Below are 26,451 nucleotides of genomic sequence, written 5' to 3'. Positions count from 1 at the left end.
CAAGTTGCCATTAAAATTACACCCCGATAAAGCCATGCTTACTGGTACATGACAATGGAATTAGAGTACAGCCTAGACTATTAACCTATTAATTGTGCTGAAATAATTTATGTGACTGGCCTACATTAACTGTCTGTTATGTCATTTTTAGAATTGTAGTTGTTTTGATTTGTGAGGGCCTAGGCGGCAGGCCCGAGCCACAGCTAATTGGAACTCCATCTCCCAGGTGACATTGCGACTGGCCAGTTTCTAGGGTGTCTCGTAGCCAGTGTTGCCATGTCAGCTTATTATAAGCGACTTTGGGCTTGTTTTTCTGTACAGTTGCTTGAAAATATCAATAGTTGCTTATTTTGGGCTTGTTTCCTAATGCTGTTTTAACCAGTGGTTTTCAAACATTTTCATGTCAAGGATCCCTAAATGAATATGTATTTGTCTGCAGACCCCCATCTGAAAACATTATTATTATGCCATACAACATTTGTGTTGTTATAATGTTTCCCAAAAAAATCCACATTGTTCAAAATTTCTTCAAGACTTCTTTTTAATCTGCTATCCATATCTGCTATTTTCAAAATAGCCAATGTAGAAGGGCTCCCTTCTTTGGGGCTTGTTTCCACAGACCTGGTTGCTTGTTTCTCTCGCAGAACTTGGCAACACTGCTCGTAGCCTAGACAGCCGAGCAGCGTTGAGGAGGACTGAGAAACAGGAGGGGTATCCGTCGGTCTTTTCTCTTTCCCAACGCTATATTTCATGTCAGAAGATCCATAATTGAACACCACTTGGGCCGGAGGAACCGTGAATCCCAAGCCCCGCCGCCCCGCACAGCCCCTGCACAGAGATATGAGCGGCAGCGGGCGGCAGAGAACCAGCTCGTTTGCTGAGCCGCCGCCAGGTGTTCCAGGAGGAGGAGGAGGAGCCGCGGCGGCGTCCGCCGGAGGATCAGCCGCTGCCGTGGGGAGCAGCACAGGAAAGTCCGGGGTCCCGCAGCAGGCCTCGGGGGGGAGCAGCTCACAGTCGGGAGGTTCGAACCTAAAGCTGGCCAGTAAGTCCTCGTTTTTAGCCAGTGGTTGCGGCCGGAGTGTCCTTTTTTGCAGGGGAAACGACGTCGCGGCAACATATCCATGTCTAATATGCATTTTGTTATTTTAAAGCCTATACGTTAGGAAAACAGCGTTGCCAGATCGTGCGAGAGACATAAGCAACTGGGTCTATGAAAAGAAGCGACTATAGCTGTTTGAAAATAGCCGATCTACAAGCTCACAACGCGCTGCGTTGCGTTGTGATTTGTGAAAATGTAGGAATATTTTCAAAACCTCCAAATCTTGTAGGGGGGTGTCTCTGGCACAAAATATTTTCAGAAGGTTGGGTCTACAAATGTATATTAATCTGGGGGTCCTTGACATGAAAATGTTTGAGAACCACTGGTTAGTTAACAAGCCCAAATAAGCAACAACTACACTTTAGAAACGAGCCAACAAAAAAAACGCAACCTGCAACTACCAATAATTTACAAGCAACTTTGCAGCAAAACAAGCCCACGGTCGCTTATAATAAGCATGGCTTATTATAAGCGAACATGGCAACACTGTAGGAAAGTTGCACCGCCACCCTCTTGGATGAACGATGCTAATGGTAGCATGCTAGGTTAGCTAGCGTTAGCCACTTGTTTTGCATGTTTTGGACACTTTAAGTAACGCTAAAATAACGCTGCTAATAATCAGCTCTGTCCCTGACTGCCAGTTACCAGGAGTCCCAGACTGTTCATGTGCTATGTTTTACCAGACCACTCCACAGTCTTTTAAAGGGTCACTTTGGCTTGAGCTATTATTATTGAGTCTGCTGCTGAATCGATGCACTTGAACCTTGTCGCTGGCGTTTGGTCAAAATCTGCTTGCCAACGCCGGGGGTTCACTGTTCATTTGAGTGTTTACATCAAAGTTCAGTTCAAGAGCCACGTACACCTGACCAGCTTGTCTTAGAAATGGAGACACAAACTTGTCGTCTTTTTTTTTTTTTACACAAGGTCAAGAGCAGGACAGGGATCAGCAGCAGGTGGCTGATGCTTTCATTTGGGATGCAAGTGATGCGCAAGAAGAGATGATGGGCTTTTGGCTGGCTGTTAGACGCTGTGTGTGTTGGGGGGTCTCTGTCATCCATGGTCTCATGTGGTACCACAGTCTATTATACATCACCATGGCGACAGCTGTAAGACGTGTCATTAGACAGCAAAGGGGGTGTGTGTTAATCCTGACCTTATCATCTGATTAGCAGGCAGTGGTGTGTGAGACTTTGATATTAGAGCTCATATGGGGGGGGGGGGGGGGTCATCAACAGTTCAAAGCTTGTGTGTTTTGTCTCTTTCCCCTCCTTTCTCAATCAATTGCAACATCCTGGCACAAGGGCTTTCAGATCTTAAATGTTCCTCTTTTTCTAAAGAATAATACTTTATTGTTTTTGATTGGTCTGTCAAATTAAACCTGGATACTGAGATATAGATGTCATGTTGATTGTATTTCCCTCTGGATCTACAAAGGTCTGTGACGCCATGATGCCATACTATCTAATTATCTCGCATTATGAATATGACATCAAGTTATTTAACAATATATTTGTATTACATGGGTTCATTTTCTGCTTTAGGGAAATGCCCAAACGGCAGTCTTTTGCAACACTTCTCACAGCCAGCACTCTAGTTTGCCACTGAAGCTGTTCTCTGCTCATGTGTCATGTCTAGATGTTTTCTGGTTGTAAACAATGATGCTGCAGATTACAGGCCAGGGTTCCTGTAGCATTTTGCCACGGGGTTGCCATGGCAATCAATTGGCTCATTTGGGCCACGACCAGAGCCTTTTCTGGTGGTTCTGGACAACCGCCTATCCGACCGACTTGACGCCGGGCACTGCACTCCCTCGTGTCGGTGGCAACGCGCATGTCGAATTTAAAGTTGGTCGGCCCGCCGAAGGGTTCTCGAGATACGTGGATTAATACAGACGTACTTGCAGAGATTCGGTGCATTTATTGTAAGATGTAGTGACTAGGTTTAGATTCCGGTTCCTTTACGATTCCCTTTAACAATTCCTATAGGGGCTTTGTAGTAGTGGGAACTTAACCCAATTGACCCAGCCGAAATTGCATTTGACTTGCATTTGGTTTCTGAATCTGGATGATATGTTTGTCTCCACCTTGGTATTGTAGACAGTTGTTCATAGATCTATGAGGGAATGCACATGGGTCAGTGTCACTAATCCTTATCAATGTGTTTGTATGTGAGAGAGAATGGGACAGAGAATGTGTCTCTGACTGAATGCATTTATTTTTACATGTGTAAGTGTATATACACTGTATGTCTACAGTCAGTGATTGTTACCTCTTTAAACGTGGACACATTGTACGTGCATCATTGCGAGTAGGGATGCATGATATGTCGTTCATTATATCAGTATCGGCTGATATTTACCAAAAAATGCAATATTGGTATCGTCTTCTGATATTTTTAGCCAATATTTTATAATATTTGTTTGAATGTGAAGCTGAAATAGCCTTTTGTGATGATTGAAGACAGCAGATTCAATCTGTGTTTTCCAGGGAAGCTTTCCAAAGGGCTACCTATGGAAAAATGTAAGGCAAAGTTGGAAAAATGAATGTAACATCTTAACAGGACATAGTACAACTAATGTACTATGTACTATATGTTGTACGACATAAACAATATGTGCTCATCTCCTTCAGTAATGAAAGCAGACAATTGGAAACAGATCGTAGTGTTCATCAGTAGGCCTTATAAATCGGGTAATAATAAGATCCACTGTTATTTTTAGAAGTCTGTATCATAATCACAGTTACTGTATAACAGGTTAAAGTAAACCCTACTCAATCTTGTATTGCAAATTATATCTGTATTCATCAATTTGACCATGCAATTAATTGAACCCCGACCTCCCAATCTCAGGACGGACACTCTACCCACAAGGCCACTTGGCTGGTTTTAGATATAGTACAATTTATTAAGTTGCTATTATTTGTGAGCACTGTTGGTGGTGGTATATTTGATTTGCTACTGGATACGTAACTTTATTCTCTGGTGCAGGCGCAGCATGATGGCATACTGCTTATGTGTCTCTGTATGGGCAGTCGGTTGAGACACGGTTGCCTATTGATATGTCAGCATTTTTATCGGGGCACTTGTAGTTGTGTTTAATAAAACGACAACAAGTTACCTCTCTATGTGACATGTGTGTTCTGTCTGTGTTTGCATATATCATAACAGCGCAAGTGAACACGCATCCGTGAGTTGCGTGCTGTTCACAATCAGAGAAAGCGCACAGCAGAGAGAGATTAAATTCATTTGTTGTTGGGCCTTGGGTAGGGCTCTCTGGCTAATAAATTGCAGACCCTTGTCTGGTTGGGGCCAGGCCGGGCTCGAACACCCCAGGCCAGGGCCAAGGCTCGGGGTGGAGTTTTGGGCCTGTGCAGAGCTTTAGTGGGGCACATGTCTGATCGCTGGTGGGTGTAGTAGTTTGTGAGATGGATACAGATGAACAGACACAAGGACACAAAAATGCATTTGTTTGATCAGGGTACTAACGGATCGACCCTGTTCTAAATGGCTCACCCCTTAGGCGACATGTGTAAAAACAGAGTCTGTTTGATTTCTGCTACCACAGCAAGCAACCGTTATGTCGTCTAAATACTGTCCAATCAGTGTGCAGCTGTGACACACAGGCTTGGGAAAAGTTGGGGTTAACCAATTATCAAATGCGTCTGATAGCTGGAACACAGAACCATAATTACGATGTTTAATGTAATTTCATTAACGTGGTCGGTGTTAGTGTTGCACTGGCGTTGGCATCTGGTCTTTACAGTTAGTTTCTCTTACGGTCATCTAAATGGTACATTTATTTTGAATCTTATCGCTTAATGGTTAATTAACCGTTAATGAGTTTTGGTTAACGGTTATGAATAGAATTCCTAATGGCCATCCCTAGCATGAACCCCACTCAGTTGTCTCTTGCTGAAAACCCTGTGACCCGGTCAGACAGCAGGCCTTACTGTTTCAACATGGTGTAACGGATATCACCAGCACGCATTGAATGACCACAGCACTTTTGTTTCTCAGGACAATTTACTGTGTGAGTGTGTGCCTCTTCGTGTGTGGATGCAATCGTACACACTCGATCATAGGACAATATGATGCTCTAGTTTGTAAGATTACTCAATAAGTGGCGTGTTTTGTTTATTTAAAAGTGTCTTGCTTGACTAATTTACGTGTTTACTTGTTGTTAGTTGCCTTCATGAAGATGGTGGGGTTTGTATTATTGACACCATGTCAATGCTTTTAGCATCAACCAAGTTGGTTCTTGACTATTTTCAATGAATTATGTCATCATTATACTTGTAAAGTCTGACTCAAGCCACTCACTCCACTCAAGTCCTCACCTCTACTCAAAACAGCAGAAAATCTATCTGTGTTCATTTTCCAGCATCCTAGAAATGGATAGATGTTTTTTTAATTTTAATATTAGAGAACTGAAATCCAGGCTTAGCATTGGTTACACATTTCAACATAACACTACTGTTTAGAAACAAGAACACTACTGAACACTACTGTTTAGAAACAACTACTGGTTTCCTTAACCAATGACCAATGACAGTGTGTAGGTTTGTGTAGATTGCTTGGTATCCACTTGTCCTGTAGTCGTCGACTACACACGATGTAGCAGAACCATTCTGTACCATTGCGCTGTAAGTAAGTAAGTAAGCCTTGCAGAGCCATGTGTTGTGGCCCATAGGGCAGGAGCCTATCTCCTGTTTCTGTAGCATGAGGCCTTGACACTAGCATGGGGCTGGGACTTACCCCCAATCCAACCCTTGATGCCGAGTACCAAGCAGGGAGGCATTTTAGAGTCTTTGGTATGACCCGGCCGGGGATCGAACTCCGACCTCCCAGTTTCAGGGCAGACACCCTTAACCTCAAGGCCACTGAGCTGATTATCACTGTGCTGTAACTACCAAAAGCTATTTCCAGTGACTCTGTTCATGTGGCCACAGTTAAGATTCTAATAAACAAAAAAAATAGTATATCGACTATATTCTTTTACACAAGGTGTTTACCCCAAGCCTTAATGAGGACACGGACGGCACACGTGAAGGCAGCTGGATAGAGGCTCACTGTAACATGATCCTTACATGGTCTAGTTCCCGTACTGGATGCCACCATATACTATTCACTGTTTTTTTTTTAAAAGCCTGAATTAAGCCTGAATGCAGGCTCTCAGGTATTTAATTGGTGGCTAATTGGTGGCAGTCAAAGTTTAGATTCTGTTGCCTGCTTTGTCTCTGTATGCTTGAGTGACTCTGGTGCTTATATTGAAACATTTAAATTATAAATGTAACGATTTGGTATATTTACAGACCTAATAACATTGTGGGTTCAAAATGAGACTTAGTTGAATCCACTCTACCCTGTCTCTCCCACTGCTCTGAAAATTAAGTGAAAAGGATTATATATGAAACATATCCTAAAGGAGTAATGTTGAGTGATATGCTGCTGAGTGGTGCAATATTATATAGTGTACTAATGGTGAGTTCGACTTGTGCTGAACAGCATGTAATATGTAGCTTTGTTGTGACAAATCCCTGTGCATTTATTGCACTTGGCGAGTAATGTAATGCTGTTGTATAAAAGCATGTTTTGATCTGTGGTGGTAAAAGGTTTCCTGGCTTCTAGTGCCATCATTGGTTGTGCATATGTGCTGGTACAGTCCTCTGAAGAGCTAACTCATTTGCCTCATCATAAGCCGTCTGCTGGGTATGCGTAAATAGTTCAGAATAAGGCTGCATGATTATGGCTAAAGTAAGCCTGGTTATTTAACTACAGTACACAGCTTACTGTAATGCTAGTTGCTGATCTCCATTAATACTAATTGCAAAACAACATTTTTATATTGTACTTCATTCATTTTAAATCAACATGGCTATTTTTAACTGTTTGTTTTAAATGTTCCTGTATGATTATAGTATAGCCTACATTTGTATGGCACTAATTCAGAATGAGCCCTGTGTATTAGGCCTGTCATCACATCACCAGCACATTCATTTCAGGGAAAGGACCTGGCCTATATTTTCGTCCGTTCCTGTTTTAATTAATTCCTGTGTCTTTACTATGAACTGAGGTCCTGCATTCTTCTTCCTTGGAGGTTTGATAGGCCTGACATTGATTCACCATGCCACCATTAACCTAATTATTCAAATGGACAGAGCAGAGATGACCCAGATGTTAAGGCCTGCTGCTGACCAGGCTGGATGTCAAGGGGCTGATGTTGCTGAACATGGCGATGTCCAACCCTCTGTGTAGAACAGCGCTAAAGAAGAACCAGAGCGACTATTTATTTCACCTGTACAGTTCCAACAAAAACAGTTACTGATAACATTTTAGGCAAGGACTTACTAGGGCATGCAGTTTACCAATATGGTTTCATTTCACATTTACAACAGCTAAAGTTTAACAGTATTAGGGATGGCCAACCGTTAACCGTTACCCGTTAACCGTTAAGAAATTGGCAACCGGTTAACACTAACAGCTAATGGCAAACCAAAAAAACATTTTATTTTCAAGGGCCAAGTCCACACCTGCAACCACATGTGACTTCCACTAAACTAACCCTAGTAAACACAAAAAGAAGCGCGAGCAAAGAGAGGTGGTGTTTGGGATAAAAAAAAACAGTGTATTTTTCTTTTTTTTTATTGGTAAATAGCGCATTTTTTTTGGGGTCATTATCCTTAAAGGTTAATGATTAATTAATCAGTTAGGCTTAACGTCAACCGATTAATAAAATGTCTCCATTTGGCCATCCCTAAACAGTAATTCAAGAGCTTTTATGCAGTTATAGGAGAGTGTTGGTGCCACTAGTGATGATTCTCTCTGATCAGTCTGTAGTGGTGTTTTCACTTTTTGGTATCGCCTCAGCTCGATTGGAACCTGGGGCCTGGCCTGGGGAAGGGGACACGATCATAAACATCCCCTCCTGTGACCTGACTTTGTCTAGCTCTCTCCTTCGATACCTGACCTCATAGCTGACATTGCTTTGTTTCTGGTTGTTGCCTAGGAGACAGTGGGAAGGTGACGACGGTTGTGGCCACGCCCGGGCAGGGACCGGACCGCCCCCAAGAAGTCTCCTACACAGATATCAAGGTGAGGCACGAACACCCAGTGGCTGGGGTCTGGACTCTTAGCAAGGCTGCAATTGACTTAATACTGCTACTGCTAGTGTTATTACCTCAAGCTAAGTCAAACATCATTTCATTTGTGTTGCTCATTTCAATAGTTTTACAGGTGCTTCTGCTGTTGGTACCACCACAACCATCAGTACTAGTACTATGACCATTACTGTTAACGACTAGTACTACTGTTTCTTTCTACTAGTGTAATTACCCATTTTTGAGCGGTGTAGCCGCTCCTACAAGTGGGTTTGGGACCCATCCGTAAGTTTTTCTTTCCGTCGTGAAAATTTGTCTTTCGCTGTACTGTGATTGGCTGAGTGGTATTCAGACCCTTTGCTCAGTACTGTGATTGGCTAGCGAGACGCATGACGAAATTAATAACTCATAAATATCACCACTCACTTCAAAAGAATTACTTTTTTTTAAGTGAGCTTCCATCACTGTGATAACGACTGTTGTTTTTAAATAGCACCGCTCACTTCACACTGGGTGTGATTTTTACCACTGCTATTAGTACTGGAGGCCAGATATGGAAAACAACATGACTCAAGACAATTATTTCACCGAAATGCTTTTAACAAAACCCACGGGTCCTTTTCTAAATCCCTCCCAGGTAATTGGCAATGGGTCATTTGGTGTTGTGTACCAGGCCCGTCTCATTGACAGCCAGGAGATGGTGGCCATCAAGAAAGTCCTGCAAGACAAAAGGTTCAAGGTAAAGCGTTAAAATTTTGTTTAAAAAAATTGTTTCTCATCCCCATGCCAGCGTTTCTTACCTTTATATTGACGATCCACTGAGACATTATACATTTTAACTAATTGAAGTATATGTGTAATTTTAGATTTGAGCTAAAAAGCATTATTTTATACTTTGGCTATTCAAACATCTTTAAAATGTGTGCAAATCTTTGAAAATATATATTATTTTAAAGCGATTTTTTAAAACTCTAATCTTTGCGTCCTGGGGTCCTTGAAACAAAATATTTTGAGATGGCGGGGGGGGGGGGGCGGGGGGGTCCAGCCAAATGCCTATCATTTTGGGGGTCCTTGACATGAATTTCTTTTCAGAACCACTCATATAGCAACATTAGTTTTTCAGAAAACTGTTAGGATTAGAAGACATTTGTAGAATCGGCCTCAGGTCTTTATGGCTTAGCCCATTAAAACCGGGAAAGCATCTGTGTCATTTTAGATGTTATCTATATCTAACTATATAAATGGCGACCGACTTCCGCACCCTCGGTGAGGACACCCCACAGCTCTGTTATCGAATAAACAACGCACCGCCAGACCACATGTCGCCAACTGACTCGCCACGGCGGCCGCGCTGAATTTACGAGTCGCGTAGGGGACATCTCATTGCTCACTACACCTTTTCCACCGCGCAACATAATTAATTCTACTCACCAAATGTCGGACAAAACGGAAGGTAAATCACTTTCGTACCGTTTACCGTGCACACCACCGACACCGAACGCCGACGGGTTTCGCCGAAACAACACGAGCGGCCGCCATTGCACTCTGCCCATCTCCTCCACAACACCACACACGCAGCTCCTTTGCTTCAACCCCCCCCCCCCTTCTTACGTACCTCCTTTGTTCCACCCAGGCCGTTACTTTCACTTCACTCATGTCTCGATCACAATATGTCCGTCCTTCACGTGCCATGTTCATCCCAAACACACAAACAAACAGCGGCCACAGCACAGCACGTTGCCCAGGCTAATGTGGTAAACAAACCGTTCTAGGTTCATGACACCAAAGGACTCGACAGTGATGTCATCATTATGCAACCCGGAAGTACAAATACCAAGGATACGTCAGTGATGTCAGTCGGGTTGCCAGGCATGCCAGGTTCTCTAAAAACAAGCGCCAGAAACAAGCAACCACCTTCATGACAAAAAAAAAACCCACCGTAGGGGTCCGCAATGTTCCAGGGGTGTCCCCGCGCGTCCCAACACTCCACAGGGGGTCAGTGGACCAGCAGGGGGTCCGCGGACCCCCTGTGGACCCCCTGAAACATAAAAAATATTATTTCTTCTAATTTTTTCCTTTTTCAAAAAAACTTTTCCACAGTTTTACTCCGGCGATTTGGGTCCCCCAATATACACGCGGCCACGCTGGGCCCCGTGCGCGGCTGGGGTTGAGGGGGGCGTAGCCCCCCGAAACTCTAGTAGATTATAATTCACGCACGTCTGTGTGTGCCTACGGTATTACTCACTTGTATATTATATATAGCAACATAAGTTTAAAAAAAAAAACTCTTAGGATTTAGAACAGTGGTTCTCAAAAATTGCAGATGTACAAGCTCACAGCGTGTCACTTCAAGCTGCTTGCAAGCTTGTACATCTGCTATTTTATAATTGTTTTTTAACACAAATCTACTTCTGGGAGTCCCTGGCACAGAACATTTTCAGCTGTGGGGAACCGCGGCCAAATACATATATCAATTTGGTAGCACAAAAAAGTAAGACCTGCAGATCTCTGGGATTTTGTTCCAGATATGCGGTGCATAAAATCTGCTGCTTCTCCACATATAGTTTTGACTCGGGGGACAGATGACCTGAGAGGCCTGCATGATTCATGATGTGTAGGGTTTATATTTTGTTATCCTCGAAACTCCAACAAAACAGACTCCAACCCCCCACACCCAATGAGTGGGTCGGGACCAATTATTATGGTTCGCAACTAAATATCCGTTTCCTACATTAAAAATATAACATTAAAAAAAAGTTTAAACAAAAAGTCTCAACTTTTCATTAATTAAAAACAATTCCAACATTTTCAAAAGTATTTAATCTATAATTCCTAAATCGAATAATTTCCATTAAAAAAAACCCAACCAAAACGATGTTTAAGAAGTAGTGAAAATAGCAGATCTACAAGCTTGTAGGTCTACTATTTTCACCAGTTTGGGTCCCGGGAAAATATCTAATCTCTCTTTTGGGTCTTGAGCTATAAAGTTTTGGAACCACGGGCTGTAATCCAATTGTTGTCTTTGTTTCTTTTAGAATCGAGAGCTACAGATAATGAGGAAGCTGGACCACTGTAACATTGTCAGACTACGATACTTCTTCTACTCCAGTGGAGAAAAGGTACTGTACATCGAGTACTTTGGGATGCTACTTGCAACATGTAACACGTTGTACAGTAGTTGAGGTTAAAACAACCAATAAGAATTCACAATACAACACAGTCATGCTATTGAATCACTCAACTGAATCTATACAACTACTCTCAATTGCCATGTCATCATTGATGAGTCTTGTATTGTCCTTATTGAGTTAGTAAATAGTCAAATAATTCATGCAAGTTTTTGATAGCGACCTCTCCAGTGTTTTAAAGTAATCATCTCCTTAGTATGATGTCATTGCATTGCAGCACACTGTGCAAACCATTCAAATATCAATATTGAATATATATACATAAATGCCTACTGGTTGAGAAACAACGAGCGCACCTTTCACACGGTTTCACAAATTGCACATTAGGACTTGGTCATACAAACATTTTCAGCCGTGAGATTTTATTTTGCTTTAATCCATGCTTTCTGCCCTTTCCAGAAAGACGAGGTGTACCTCAACCTGGTGCTGGACTTTGTCCCTGAGACGGTCTACAGGGTTGCCAGACATTTCAACAAGGCCAAGAGCATCATTCCTATAATTTATGTCAAGGTAGTCACTAACTGCTATTTCCTCCCCTAATACATTTCTGTCTGATATTCATTTGTTGAGTTTTTTGTTTTTTTGGTCTCGTTTGAATAAATGTTACATCAACTTAAAATAGTACAAACTGTATAGTAGCACTCGAGATAGACAATTCTGAAACATGTTGTCCTGCAAATAGTGGTGCTTAAATTATCCAAACACAATTGTCCATGTAAACTAATGTTACATCCACATTATTTCTTAATGTTGACCTTCTCTCACCCCCCCCCCCCTTCTCTGTGCCAGGTGTACATGTACCAGTTGTTTCGTAGTCTGGCATATATCCATTCCCAGGGCGTGTGTCACAGAGACATCAAACCACAGAATCTGCTGGTCGACCCAGAGACGGCCATCCTGAAACTCTGTGACTTTGGCAGGTAAGCATGGTCCCTCACAAAGTCTGAACACTGGACCATAACCCATTAAGACCTGAGAACGATTCTACAAATGCCTTTTAAATCAGTGGTTCTCAAACTTTTTCGTGTGTAAGTAAGATTTTGGGCTATTTAATAGCAATTCTTTAATAAGTTGCGAGATCAGTTGGCCATAGTTTATGAACCCAGCACAGCCATAAACCATTCCTCTTTGTCTCCTTTCCCTCAGTGCCAAGCAGTTGGTGCGTGGCGAGCCCAACGTGTCGTACATCTGCTCACGGTACTACCGCGCCCCAGAACTCATTTTCGGGGCCACTGACTACACAGCTAACATAGATATCTGGTCGGCGGGCTGCGTACTGGCTGAACTGCTGCTGGGGCAGCCCATATTCCCTGGAGACAGCGGAGTAGACCAACTAGTGGAGATTATTAAGGTAAGAGAAGGCTCTGTGTGTGAAATGAGTCGCAAGGTAAGGAATGTCTGTGCCAACCTGTTTTGTTCTTTGATTGATTGATTGAATACATTTCATCAACATAGCATAAAAATAACACCAAGATACAATATCATCAACACATATAAACCACTATGTACAAAGTAGAAAAAGGGGGGGAAAACTGTAGGCAGTGAATGCCATCACCTTTCTTTGGGAGAAGTGAGTGAAAGATGGATTTTCAGGCCTTTTTTGAAGGAACTGATCCATATTTTAAGGGATGGTGACAGGGCGTTCCACACTTTGGTGGCAGTGAGTGCAGTAGAAAGAGAATCTACCCATGTTTGTTCTATTATTTAACCTACACAATAATATTCCTACATTCTCTTTCACTTGTCAGGTGCTAGGAACTCCAACAAGGGAACAGATCCGGGAAATGAACCCCAACTACACAGAGTTCAAGTTCCCTCAGATCAAAGCCCATCCATGGACCAAGGTAAATAACGGGCCTGTATCCTCACTGTGCTACATCCTGTACACGATTAATCCTTTATTCTTGGCATGTCCATGTACCTCTTCAATTAAAATATTGTCCCTGTTTACACACTAAACATTTAATCTGCATTCCTGAATGCAGATTGCTACGCATTTAGGTGGTCAATCAGACCTTAAAATGTTATTGTACATAATACATTAACATACAAAGCAAAAGAACATACAACCAACAGAAGAAAAAGGAAGATTAAAAAAAAAGAAGGTTGACATGTTTTTAGTTGCATAGGATGTCATCACAGATAGGGCTGTCACAATTACAAATTTAAGTTGACGATTAATTGTCTCTCAAATAATTGCGATTAACGATTTAATTGTGTGTTTGGCCTTGAACAATGGAACGGTATGAGGCTTTTTAGGCGTCGTAATCAAAAATTGCACGGGGCAGATTATGACAAATAACTGAAATATGCAAAGAAATTATTGATATATTTATTAATTTTATGCATGTACAAATAGCAGCCGATCTTCATGACACGTTGTAAGCTTGTAGATCTGCTATTTCTGCTTGTTTAATATTTGAACTGTGTGACAAAATTTCAAAATGGAAACGATTGTGACGATTATGCAAAAATAATTAGCTTCTTATGCAAGGTGTAAATTGTGGCTTTTTGTCTTCAAATAAATCTGATCAGGAATCTGATCAGGTTTTACCGATTTCTTTGTCGAGGTCTTTTACCAAAACCAGTTCATCAGCATTATGTATTTACAGTGCAAAAAGACTCAAAAAGAAAACAAACGTCTCATGAATCCACTCATGAAGCATCAGCCAAATCACTTCCATGAATGTTCCCGTCTATCCGCAGGTGTTCAAGCCTCGTTCCCCTCCGGAGGCCATAGCCCTGTGCTCCCGGCTGCTGGAGTACACTCCCGTCACGCGCCTCTCCCCGCTAGAGGCCTGCTCCCATGCCTTCTTCGACGAGCTGCGCCAGCCCAACGCGCGGCTGCCCAGCGGCCGTGACCTGCCCATGCTGTTCAACTTCAGCACCACAGGTTAGACCCCCGCCACCTATCCCAACCCATAATTAGGCTTGGGATCCTTTTAGGATTTTAACGATGCCAATTCTTTTAGCAATTCCTTAATGGTTGCCTTTTAACGATTCCTAACGGGTCCATTTGGTTCCATTTGTACACTCTCAGAGTTATGGTGGTCCTTGAAATTAAAGAGTTTGAGAACCACTGGTTTTGTAATTGCATAGCAGACGTGAAGTCTACATACCAGCTCTGACAGTGTGATAAAAAAACCTGGTCCCGGAAATGGTTCCGAATGTGATGGAACCCATTCCTGGTTCCTCCATGTTGGTTCCAGTTCCTCCGATTCCTCCGGATCCCAACCCTAGGCGTAATGTCCATAGAATGGTCCTACATGGTACCTTGTGGTATACAACTTTCAACACTCGGTGCCACGCTATGAGCTTGTATATCTGCTATTTTTGAATAGCCAAAGAAATCTAAAGTGACACAGATGCGTTCCAGGTCTTAATGGGTTAAGCAAGAAATTGAAATTCTACATACAAAGATAAATCAATTGATATGTAATGTGAAGTGGTGATAATTGGTGGTGACTCTCTCTCTCTCTCTCGTTCGTTCGTTCGTTCGTTCGTTCGTTCGTTCGTTCGTTCGTTCGTTCGTTTTGTTCGTTCGTTCGTTGACTTGAGTGACCATACAATGCATTAGTGATGCACAGGTCTGGTGTTCTTTCTTATCCGAACCTACCCAAGTATGTTTTCATGCACACAATACAACCATCTGAACCCGATCTGCCTATACTGCAAAAATAAATGCATAATAATGAAAATTCAGGTGGCAATATAATGTTTCAGATGCTTGTCACGTTTATCAAACTTCAGAGAGTGCTCGGACTCCAGGAGTGCTTCAGTTCTTCTGTAGTGAAAATCTAAAGATGAAACCTTTTTGGTGCATTGTATCCACATTAATATATTTACTGGTGCTAACCATTTTGAACATACTGTATCTACCGTGTGTAGCTATGTCCATACAGAGACGGTTGGCTTCATTCGCTGTACCTTCAAGTACCGGCGTCAGTTGCTCAACGTACAATAGCATATGCCGTTTTTGTCCATGACACATGAGGTGACTGCAGTGTTATTTCTGTAAATATGACGTTGTGCTACGGGTCACCGCCGACAACCACACAAACTGAACATGTTAACAACAAGAAATTCCCAAATGGCCATCCCTACTGACCATTGGCTGTATGTTTGTGGTAGTTGGCAATGTGCTTCTTCAGCACCATGGAGAGAGGCGTGAAAACATACACATTCACTGGCCTAGTATACACTATAACCTACGGTATATGACATCTGTTAAAAATGAAATTGTCGTTGACATTCTGCAACCTACTATTATTTGCTGAAATTTGCCACAAGGTGACTCAAAGGCTCTTAATATGGAACGGCTCTCGCTCCATCTCTCTTTTTCTTTATTTATCTCTTTTCCTCCCCCCCTCTCTCTCTGCCAGTAGAAAGAAAAATAGATGCAGCAAGTGCAAAGCAGACAGGGAGACTGGAGTAGTTTATTATTACATTAATTTAATTGAAGTAGCTTAGTATTGAACTCTTCTATAGTGTTGTTACAGTGTTGCCAGATTTTGCTTGGAGAGAAACAGTCTCAAAAGAAGCGACTAGGTCACATGAGCACTTTAAACATAAACGTTGGCCATTTGAAAATAGCCGATCTACAAGCTCACAACGTGTCGCATCGTGACGCGTTGTGAGCGTGTAATCTGCTATTTTCAAAAGAAAGTCCTGGAAAAAAGTGAAACATTTTGGAATATTTTTTAAAACAGTTTAACAACACAAATCTGGTACGGGGTCCCTGACACAAATACATGTTAATTTGGGGGTCCTTGACATGAAAATGTTTGAGAACCACTGGTTTAAACGACAGTAGGAAGCAAGCCCAAATAAGCAACTACACTTTAGAAACAAGCCCAAAAAAACGCGACCCCCAACTACCAATATTTACACGCAACTTTACAGAAAAACAAGGCCAAAGTCGCTTATAATAAGCGGACATGGCAACGCTGCTTGGACGACCCTGACGTCATGACCAGTGTCTTTGTGGTTGTTTAATGGTGACCTTTCCCCTACCCCTCTCTCTCTCTCTACAGAGCTGTCAATCCAGCCCCAGCTGAACTCCACCCTCATCCCTCCTCACGCCCGTGCTCAGACCAGTGCTTCTTCCCATGGTACACAGTTCACCTGGAATAGTTGTTGTTCTTCATAGGAGTAGCATCAGTAGTAAAGAATTGTGTTTATAAATTGTGTACTACTCTTTATCAAAATAAATATGCATGACTTCAAATAAGGCTACACAAAACATTAAACCAATGGAATGTATGAACGATATTGTATATGTTTTTGCAATCTTTAAATTATGGCTGGGCAATATATCCATTTCCCTGATAATAACTATACATTTATGACCCACATGAAGGATTAAGTGAACATTTTTGACTTTTTATATTACTATATGGTGAAATCATCTCCTGTCACTCCGTTGCATTATCTTTATCCCTGGAGCGGTAGCACCCATCAGTGTATATTTAAAACAAAAACCGAGAACAAAAAAGTCGACTTCAGATGCCAGTGGAGATTCAGTCCCCAAGAAAGGTCATCTTGCCCAAGGTGATGTCGCCCAAACCACAGTTTTTTTATCCATGGTGGTGACCAATTATTGTGGTTTGCGAGTAAATACCCCCTTTTTTTGTTTGTCCTACATATATTTTTTTAAATATAGATATTATTTCAAAAGATAATAACATGTAAACACAACTTTTCATAAATCAAAAGTATTTCATAAATTAAATATAACGTTTAAGAAGTTGTAAAAATAGCAGATCTGCAAGCTCGCAACGCGTGTGAAGCGACCCGTTGTGAGCTTGTAGATCTGCTATTTTCACTAGTTTGGGTCCCGGGCCAACGTCAAATTTCCTTTTTGGGTCGCGAGCTAAAACGTTTGGGAACCGCTGTACTATACACTGTGGAGGGATATCTCCTGCTCCCCAGCGAAAGCAATGCTCTGCAAAACATTTTTTTTTTTGCAAATGGAAAGGATAAAATGTATTTAGGAATAAGAGAGACCTGTTTATGCAAGCTTGAGATAACCAGGCTAACACTACTAGCACTATCTGCTAGCGATAACGGCAAACGACAGATAAATGAGCGCTCCTCCTCCTCCCTTCAGTGTCAGCGCTTCCTCAAATTCACAATCCCACCGGTGAGTTTGGAAACTGCTATTTGCTGAAATTACCTTTGAGTTTGGAAACTCACCGATTCCTCATATTCACTGTAACATGTACAGTATTTAGGGAATATTGGAAGTTTGGTTTATAAATATCAGCCGTCCCTCTACCCTGCAAAATCCTGATTGGTTGGCTTACACGTCCAACTACTCTCATTGTTAAAGCTGCTAACCCAAACTGTTTTAGGGCCAATCAGTATGATAAAGTATGCAAAATAATATACAATAAAACCTACAACTTTGGTGGATGGAGGTCTCCGTATTAGACTGTGTTTCTGGTAGTGGTATTGCATGAAGCTCAAAGTGCAATATCTGCCCTTCCTAGGTGGTCATTCTGTCTTAGTGCAGCAGTAGAAATGTAGGCCCTCGCGCGGTAGAACCGGGATCAAATCGCGCGTAGCAAATAATAAATCTTGATGATTGTAGCTTTAAATGAACGCAGTATTTTTGCAATGTATCTAAATAATCCATCGGCACACAAGTCAATATGCTCTTCTCTGCTCCCTTGTCTTCTCCAGATGGTACCGGTTCCGACTCGTCTCAACACAGTTCAGTACCAGGATCTCTCAGCAGCATCTGAAGCAGCGCTCCACCCGTTTGTCTGTCTGCCGGCCCAGCCCTTTTCTGTCTGTCTCACACACACACACACACACACACACACACACACACACACACACACACACACACACACACACACACACACACACAGTACTGCTTCCCTCCATGCTGCTTTGGACATAGCCTGATTTATACTTTGTCTACCGGTGTCATAGAAATGGCTGATCTACAAGCTTATAGATGAGCTATTTTTGGCACGCGACACCATCCGAAGGAGTATAAATTAGACGTTACGTTAACAACCCCATCTCTCTTTTTGTACTGTACATAATGTCGGAAAACAAACCGTTTTGTTCTTCTTAGCTATAACCAGGACTGTTTGTGTCACATTCTGTAGAAGCTCGGGAGTACATCGCTGCGATGAGACTTGCACACAGTGAAACCCTCGGTGTTGGTTTAATGCTGAGAGGGTAACTCTCAGCTGTTAAACGAACAGGTCGAGGCTTTCACTGTGCACGTGCTTTCATGCTAACGTCCACCGTCACACACACACACACACACACACATGCACAGTAGCAACGTTTTCAGTGCTCTTGGTGCTGTTGCAGGGGCATATGAAGGTGCAGTAGAGGGGGCCGGTTCCCTATTATGTAAACTGTTTTTAAATCAACATTGTTCTTTTTTTTTGTTTAGCTTTTTTTTTTTATTGATTATTTATTTGACTAAACTGAAAAATGACAATGATGACCATGCAACATTTTGTCTAGATTTTTGTTTTATTTCTCCTGAGTGGATTGTGTGTGTGTGTGTGTGCGTGCGTGCGTGCGTATGTGTGCGTATGCGTGTGCGCGTGTTTTTATTCCAGTATTTATGTGGGTGGGCTGCACACTGCCTGACTTTGACCAGATTTAGGACCCATTAGACTGTATCACAAGAACTGATCATGGTAAAATAAATCATGTCATACCTTTAAAGAGAGGGAAAATGTTTTTTAGCAACTCGTGCAGTACTGTAGAGAACAACAGTATTATATGTTATAAAAAAAAACTAGCTTATGGCCTTGACCCCGATGAAGACAATTGTTTTGTTCCCCTCATGTAGCCTTGATAGTGGTTAGAGTTGCACCAGAACCTCTACTATACTTTTAATGAGAGAAAGAAGATAAGATAAGACCTTTATTGATCCAACTGATTGAGTTGAGAAATGTTAAATACGTGTAGAATGTTAAATGTGTTCTCAGAGGAGAGGAATGTCGGTCAAGGATCATGTTCACTTTTCAGACTTTTCTTTTTTTATACCGATAGTCACGCATCCAACTGGCATACGTGCGGATATGTTGGAAGTAATCCAGCATTTTGCCCTTTGTTCAGGAACGTCCGAGTTAAATGGCGTGTGCTGTTTCAATAATTACATCTCTGTTAAATGTTAGTAGAAAGTGGTGCTGAAGTGGAGAGAGTAGGAATTTTCTTGGTAAGTTCTGACTCTTGGGCTATACATAATATTTTGACTATAAATAATATTACACAAATGAAGCAGAGCCCAGACAGGGGTCCTTGTCTAAGATTAATTGATTGTTTGATCTCATGATAGTATAAGCAGAAGGCTGGATTTAAAAATTACAGCGGTAGACTTCGTAGAGGGTTGTCGTAATACCTCTATTCTAGAGGAAATATTGCAGGCTATGTTTTTCTGACAATGAGGTACACTACAAAGTAAAAACAGACTACGGTAGGTGTGTTTTAACACAAGTGGCTGCTGGAACGTATGCATTTCCCTCTTGACAGCTAAAAAGAGGAACAAAATTAAAGCTTTCTGCTCTAAAATAACCCCTTTGTTGCTGTAACAAAAGTGCTGTAGTGATAAGTGGGACTTTTCACTGCGTATCAAATATAACTCCTCCATGTGTAGCTATAAAGGCATGGGAGTAATCTGGCATAATCAGTGTCCTTGTTTGACCCATGATATTCACAGTTTGTGCAGACCCTGGCTGATGATCAAAGCAGGACAGTAACGGATGGTTACGGAGGTCCATGTTTCCTACTTAAACAAAATGTGCTTGTAGGTTATCGTTTTACAGAGGTAAAAGATATACCGTTTCTGTTGTTAGAGAGTTACAAACTCTCAATACAAAAATATAAAGTGGCAATTCTAGGACATCACTGAGTCATTTTGGCTGAGGCGGTTTTTGGAGAAAAAAAGAATTAGGGGTTTTAACACCGTGAAACAGCCCCAACCCCAGCACAAATATCACCATCTTCAGTCATTGGAAAGTCATTGTACGGAGATGATCTTTGTGCTGCAGTGCTGTTTAGAGAACTGGACCCTGGGCTAAATAGTGTGTTGCTCCTTTTGAATCAGTATACAGTAGCAGAGCATATGTATATATACACACACATATACTGTATATATACATACACACACACACACACACACACACACACACACATTTTATTAAGTTATGACGATGAAAAATGTCAGCTGCTTTTTTATTTTTTATTTCTTTGCTAATGTAAATGTATTTATTGTCTTTGCAGAAGGAGCTATGAATATTGATTCATAGGGAGGGTGTGGGGAATCGGAAAAGGTTTCTGATATGGCATTATTGCCAGTCTCGCATGTCTTATCAGTGGAAATAAGCGTGAAGACCATTATACAGACGGGTGACAAATTAAAAGAAAAAACAATGTGTCGTGTCTTGTCAGGCCACCACGGACCACCAAAACCGCATCAATGCACCTTGGTATAGATCAGTGGTTCTCAAGTTGGTGTCCGAGGACCCCCGGTGTCTGTCTGTAACTTAGAGACCGTACAAATGGAACCAAATGGACCTGTCTCAGAGTTTAAGTTTAGTTTAGTCTATGGTTTTTGCACCATGTCTTTGTAATGAAGGTGTTATGCACTGCAGCCCTACTATAACATCCTTCTCTATCTAGTTGTCAATCGACTGTTCTGGCTGACAGTCTGATCATGTCCTACATTGACATTCTCAGTTACCTGAGGAAGAGCTGCCATTCTGTTTTTCCCTACCTACCTATTGCACTAATGCACGAGCATCACAGTCATTGAATGTGCTCTTTTGACCACAATTTCCAACGCTATTTAATGATGCGTTTTCCATAGAAAGAAATGTCACTGTTCCTATTGAAACACTAGCCAGTTGAGAAGTCTTTGTGATTGAAGCTCCTGCCATCTGTGCCCCAATAACAAACCCTCTTTCATAGTCCCCTTAGATCTTCTTCTCTTGTTACCTTGTTTCTATCAAGGTCAACTGAGCCTGCTTAGGATTTGTATACATGTCACAAAGCATGTTAGAATGTTAATTGCTTAATTGTATCATACAGTAAACCTGTATGGAAGCATTCGTTGTTTCCTCTCGTTTATTCCGTTTTTTCCCTTTGATTTGTCACCTGCCTGTATATATATATTAGAGTGGTGGGTGGGTGGTATTCAGCTGTGGTTCTGGGGACGCAGGCAACTGCTACTGTTTCTTTATTCTGCCACATAATGAAACGGCAACTACGTTGATTTTTAAACCTGAATCCTATCGTCATGTTGTGGAGGACATGTGAAAATCTGCTTCCCAATGCTTACTGTGTGTGGAGAGCTTGCTCTCAACAGTGCTGGATAATCTCCACTGCTGGTCTTATGCTCCTGTAAGGGGTAAATAGGAAGGAATGAAGCAGACACATTGTTGCTAGAATCAAGTCCTTAAGTGTAATGAACTGACAAATATACATTACATGTTACCCAAACTGTAAATTAATGTCAGTGAGGAGATTCTTAATGGTCAAACATCACAACAATACCAATTGAATAGCGTATTGTAAATGATAGATGCCATGTGCTGACACAAAATATAATAAATATAATAATAACAAACATAATACACACCCGTTACATTTTGTGCATACATATATGCCCACCACCTGCACACAGATGCAAACAGGTGAAGGTTTATATGAAGAGCACACCTGTTCTGAGATGAACAAACTAAAATCAGTTGATTTACAGTCATTTTATTTACAATTTCACAGACTCATTTAGAAAACTCAAGTTTCAAATCCATATATGATATCAAATATATCTTGACACAAAGCATAAACCCTCTCAAAACAATTGAATGATAAGATTCAGGTTAAAACTCTGCGAAGATGACCATTAGCAGCATACCGTATACAGTACACAGTATGGTGTACCTGGTTTCCAGGGTTTAGATTAGACACTAGAGTAAACCGGCAGTAGGCAGTTGAGACCCGCGGCATTAGAAAACAGGTGCTATGTACACAGAACAATGCAAACGCAATACCGTAATGTGTTTTTAACCACTTGAGCCCTAGCATCCCTTTTCTGGGCATGTCATAATAGGCGAATGTTCCCGCGGAACCCCAAACATCATTTCAATTTAAGGCGGATATGGATGGATATTTCTTCTTCCACATAGAAGACAACTGGCACATTGTCCTCAGTGGTACAACCCATCTCCCTTGACAAACCGACCCCTTTTTACTCAGAGCACCACATTCCTTACATTTCTCTTACTGCGAGCACTGCCTGGGAGAATAGCGGGCATCTTGGAAGAGTGTCGAGCAATGCGGGGCGTCACCGTTCGGCAGGGGGTAGAACCGTGGAAGGTTTTGTGGCAGCAGGTGCAGAATTCGAAGCTGCAGCTGGCACGCGTGCATGTCGCCCTCTGAGCCTCCACAAGGTGCTTGGCAGGCGAGCCACAACGTATACAAGAACGCAGAGACTCATGCTGCTTAAGACCGCCGGCCGCCTGTGTGTATTCACTGAAGCGAGAATGAGAGGAAGGGGTTTGCCTGCCAGCCTTGTAGTTCACAACACGTGAGCTTGTAGACGGGCTATTTTTGGCGAATAGATTTGGTTGTACTGTAACAGTAGAGGGGATAAAAGGAGTGGGGCAAGGTTGGAGCCGTGGGACACCAGTCAACAAAATATATCGGGTTAAAGTGGAAATGGACATTTGATTGGCTGTCTTATCAGTGTTGGTTGACATATGGGCTGAAGTAAAGAAGGCAAATGAATGGCTAGTAGTTTTGAAGTAGCTGACAGAAGTAATTTAAAAGAACGAGGGAAATTCCCAATAGTTAAGTAAATAAGTGCAAGTTTGTGTGCGGGTTTGGATGTTTGCACACGTATGTTCAATAGTAATCACTCATAGTTCTGTTACCTCTGTGAATGAGAATGCTTCTTGTCACAGCCATATGGAATAGTATTTAACACACACATTAACAGAAGTGAGATCCCCTTAAATGGGACCTGCGTGCGTGCGTGTGTGTGTGTGTGTGTGTGTGTGTGTGTGTGTGTGTGTGTGTGTGTGTGTGTGTGTGTGTGTGTGTGTGTGTGTGTGTGCGTGCGTGCGTGCTCTTGTCAAACTGGACAGAGTCAATGAGATTTCTCATGATAACCCTGTTTTCTCCCACTGAGAATAATCATGTGTGCGTGCGCACGTCTCCATGTTATCTATAATCCAAACTGCACTGTCTGAACTGCCAGTGTTCTAGATTGATGTCAGTTGACAATACTGACCACTTGAAAGCTTCTCGTTTAAGCATTTTATACTATTTCACCATTCCTGTTACACCTACTGTTTTATCTGCGGCCCTAGTTTTTTCTGCTTTCTTTTTGATGTATAGAATCCAACCAGAGAATGTTTGATTTAATTCACATGGTGGGCTGATGAGACAGGGATTTGCACTCAGAGCGATTTCACTTTGCTATGAAAAGTTGTGAACCCCACCCATCCATCATGTGAAGGAAATCAAACATTTTCCTCTTCCTCAAAGTCAGAAGCCATCTTTTTTCTCCTTGTCGAATCCCCCCTTTCCTTTTCTTATTGCACATGTGTAAATATCACTGATTTAGAATTCTCTTTTTACTTTTTATTACAGTGTTTATATCTGTTTTTTCTTTTCTTTTCGGTTTGTCAACAATGTACGTAGATCCTCATTATGTTTGCTTTGGTCATTCTTGTTTTTTTTTCGTTTTCTTTTTGTAAATACGGCTTTTGTTTCACAGTGTTCCTATGATCCAAAATGTAAATAGCAAAGAGGGAAAAAAATGAAAATGAGGAGGAAAAAAAAAGATTCAACCTATGGCTTTCTTCCCATGTTTTCTGATGATAAATCTTTGTCCCTTTCTCTCTGTCTCTCCCTGGTGGTGACCACTCCAGTATCCTGTATGTGGATTGTACTGTAGTTCAGTCCTATAGTATTTCTTTGCTCAACCTCCTATTATCATCTCCTTTGTCTTAGTTTAAAGGGACTAGTTGTGCCATGTTCTTCTTGACTGTTTCATGGACATTTGAAGAGTTCTGTTCCAAAATCTCATCACACCAGGTCTATTATACACTGCGTCCTTATTTTGGGCATGTCGTTAAAGGCAAAAAGTTTCAAAACATTTTGAAATGCAATAATAGTGAAAATGTAATTCTTGGCATGCCGTAGTAGGCAAACATTTGGCAAAGTAGGCAAACATTTGTCACGTGTAACCTGTTGTGAGCTCGTATGTTAGTAAGTGATTTGGTTTAGAGGGATTAAAAGGAGGGGACAAAGTACACGCCCCTGGGGGACCCCATGGTCAATGAATTATATGGGATTTCAGTGGTTCAGAAGCAATGTTTTGAGTGTTTATTTGTTTCGTTTTTTGCTATGAGCCATTTTGGTCGAGTCTTATTTTCCCCTTATGGTAATCGACTCCATTTGGAACAAAGCTCTTCATTTGTGTGTTGTGAAAGAATGCATTGTACAGTACTGTGTGCACTGCTTGGAGCTCGATGAGTACACGTTGTGGGCATTTTCAAAGAAAGTGCACATTATCTGTCTTAAGTCCACTCAACAAGCATGGGGTTGAACTGAAAATCCCAGATTAGTTTTTTATACAGTATATCCAACCATGTTCACCTGGGCATTTTTGTATTGCAATACATGGTGATACAACGCTGTGTGGCATTGGTTAGTGCTTATAATTGCCACAAGATGGCAGACTTGGACATTCATGTAGCGACTGCAGTAAGAGCCACCTGTCGACCTCCTGTGTATGAGTGTGTGCGAACATGTATGGAACTTGAGCACGTGCGACTTACTGACGTCAATATATATCTCAGCATCTTTTACCATTGTCTTTGCTTTTGAATTATTTGAAAACTGCGTGTTTATACACCTATATTCTATGTCAACTCAAGTCTCTCCAGGGAGAACATTGTTCCTTTTAACAGTGATATATTTAGCATTTCTGTTTTTGTTTGTTTTTACTTTCCATTCCAATGCTGTTCCTCTGGTGTCATTCTGACCTGACTGGACTGCAGATGTTAGGGGTGATGATGGAGGGATAGAGAGAAAGAGAGCAAAGAGAGAAAAACACCACTGTCTGTCTGTTCTGTGTGTATGATATGGACTCATTTAATAAAGTGATTAAACTGTGTTAAGCCGCTGTGTGCCGTTCATTTTTGTGTGCACTGTTTGGACACAGATGTTGATTTGCAAAGCCACAAGTTTTATGTCTTGCATTGCACATCATCCCATTATTCCATTCACTTCACTGCACTGTCAGTGTCTCATTACAGGGAAACGCAGAGAGATGGAATGAGAAAGATACATTTGAAAGGTGTGTTATACTCTCTCTCTCTGTGTGTGTGTGTGTGTGTGTGTGTGTGTGTGTGCGTGTGTGTGTGTGTGTGTGTGTGTGTGCGTGTGTATGTATGTATGGAGTGTGGATTAGTTTATACTTGTGTATTTTGGGGTATGCGTTTGACCTTGAACATACCTTCTGTGTATGTATGTATGTTTAGTAAATATATATATATCTATATAGTAAATATATCTAGGTAAGGTGATATTACACCATCACACACACAGCAAGGCAATTGTATTTGTATAGCAAATTTCAACAAGGAAATTCAATGTGCTTTACACAGAACATCAAGCAAACGAAACCCAATTATACAATGCCATTAGGATGATGCATAAAACAAAAGAAGTAAAAAATAACAGATACAATTTCAGGGCAGAAGAGAAAGAAAAAGATAACACCGTATGCAGTATTATTACTAAATTAGGTAATAGGCTAATTTAGTAATAGGCCTATTACTAAATTAGTAATATGCCTATTACTAAATTAGGACACCTGAATTACAACTACAACTAGATTAGTAATAGGCCTATAACTACTATTACCCTTGTGGTTCGTTTTAGCAGAAATTGTGTCCCCTCAGCCATTGCGGCATTAGACAAACTGCCCCCATCGATAGGATGGTTTATTGTCTTGGTTTTGATTGATTGAATACTTTAACAGTGTGTGCACAAAAAAAGCACAGAAGGTACAGTT

At 41.5% G+C, this 26,451-nt stretch overlaps 1 protein-coding gene across 1 annotated transcript; it reads left to right on the top strand.

Moving 5' to 3' along the window:
* The first annotated feature begins 652 nt into the window (after positions 1–652).
* LOC311062345 (glycogen synthase kinase-3 beta-like) lies at positions 653–25,552 on the top strand. Its single transcript, XM_084081316.1, has 11 exons — positions 653–1,042; positions 8,106–8,191; positions 8,834–8,935; positions 11,232–11,315; positions 11,784–11,894; positions 12,174–12,304; positions 12,531–12,735; positions 13,133–13,228; positions 14,091–14,277; positions 16,418–16,495; positions 18,069–25,552. Exons 1-11 carry the CDS (start codon positions 841–843, stop codon positions 18,128–18,130), a joined length of 1,344 nt encoding a protein of 447 aa, XP_083937442.1. The 5' UTR covers positions 653–840; the 3' UTR covers positions 18,131–25,552.
* Positions 25,553–26,451: the final 899 nt, after the last annotated feature.

The sequence above is a fragment of the Gymnoscopelus microlampas genome (genome assembly GCF_963454915.1).
Source record: "Gymnoscopelus microlampas genome assembly, chromosome: 15".
Lineage (NCBI taxonomy): Eukaryota > Metazoa > Chordata > Actinopteri > Myctophiformes > Myctophidae > Gymnoscopelus > Gymnoscopelus microlampas.
This window is presented reverse-complemented; position numbering and strand designations above follow the sequence as displayed.

Coding starts and splice junctions, on each gene's coding strand:
- LOC311062345 (XM_084081316.1), top strand. CDS start 841: ATGAGCGGCAGCGGGCGGCAGAGAACCAGCTCGTTTGCTGAGCCGCCG. Junction 11,895..12,173: donor TTCCTATAATTTATGTCAAG/GTAGTCACTAAC, acceptor TCTCTGTGCCAG/GTGTACATGTACCAGTTGTT. Junction 12,305..12,530: donor AAACTCTGTGACTTTGGCAG/GTAAGCATGGTC, acceptor CCTTTCCCTCAG/TGCCAAGCAGTTGGTGCGTG.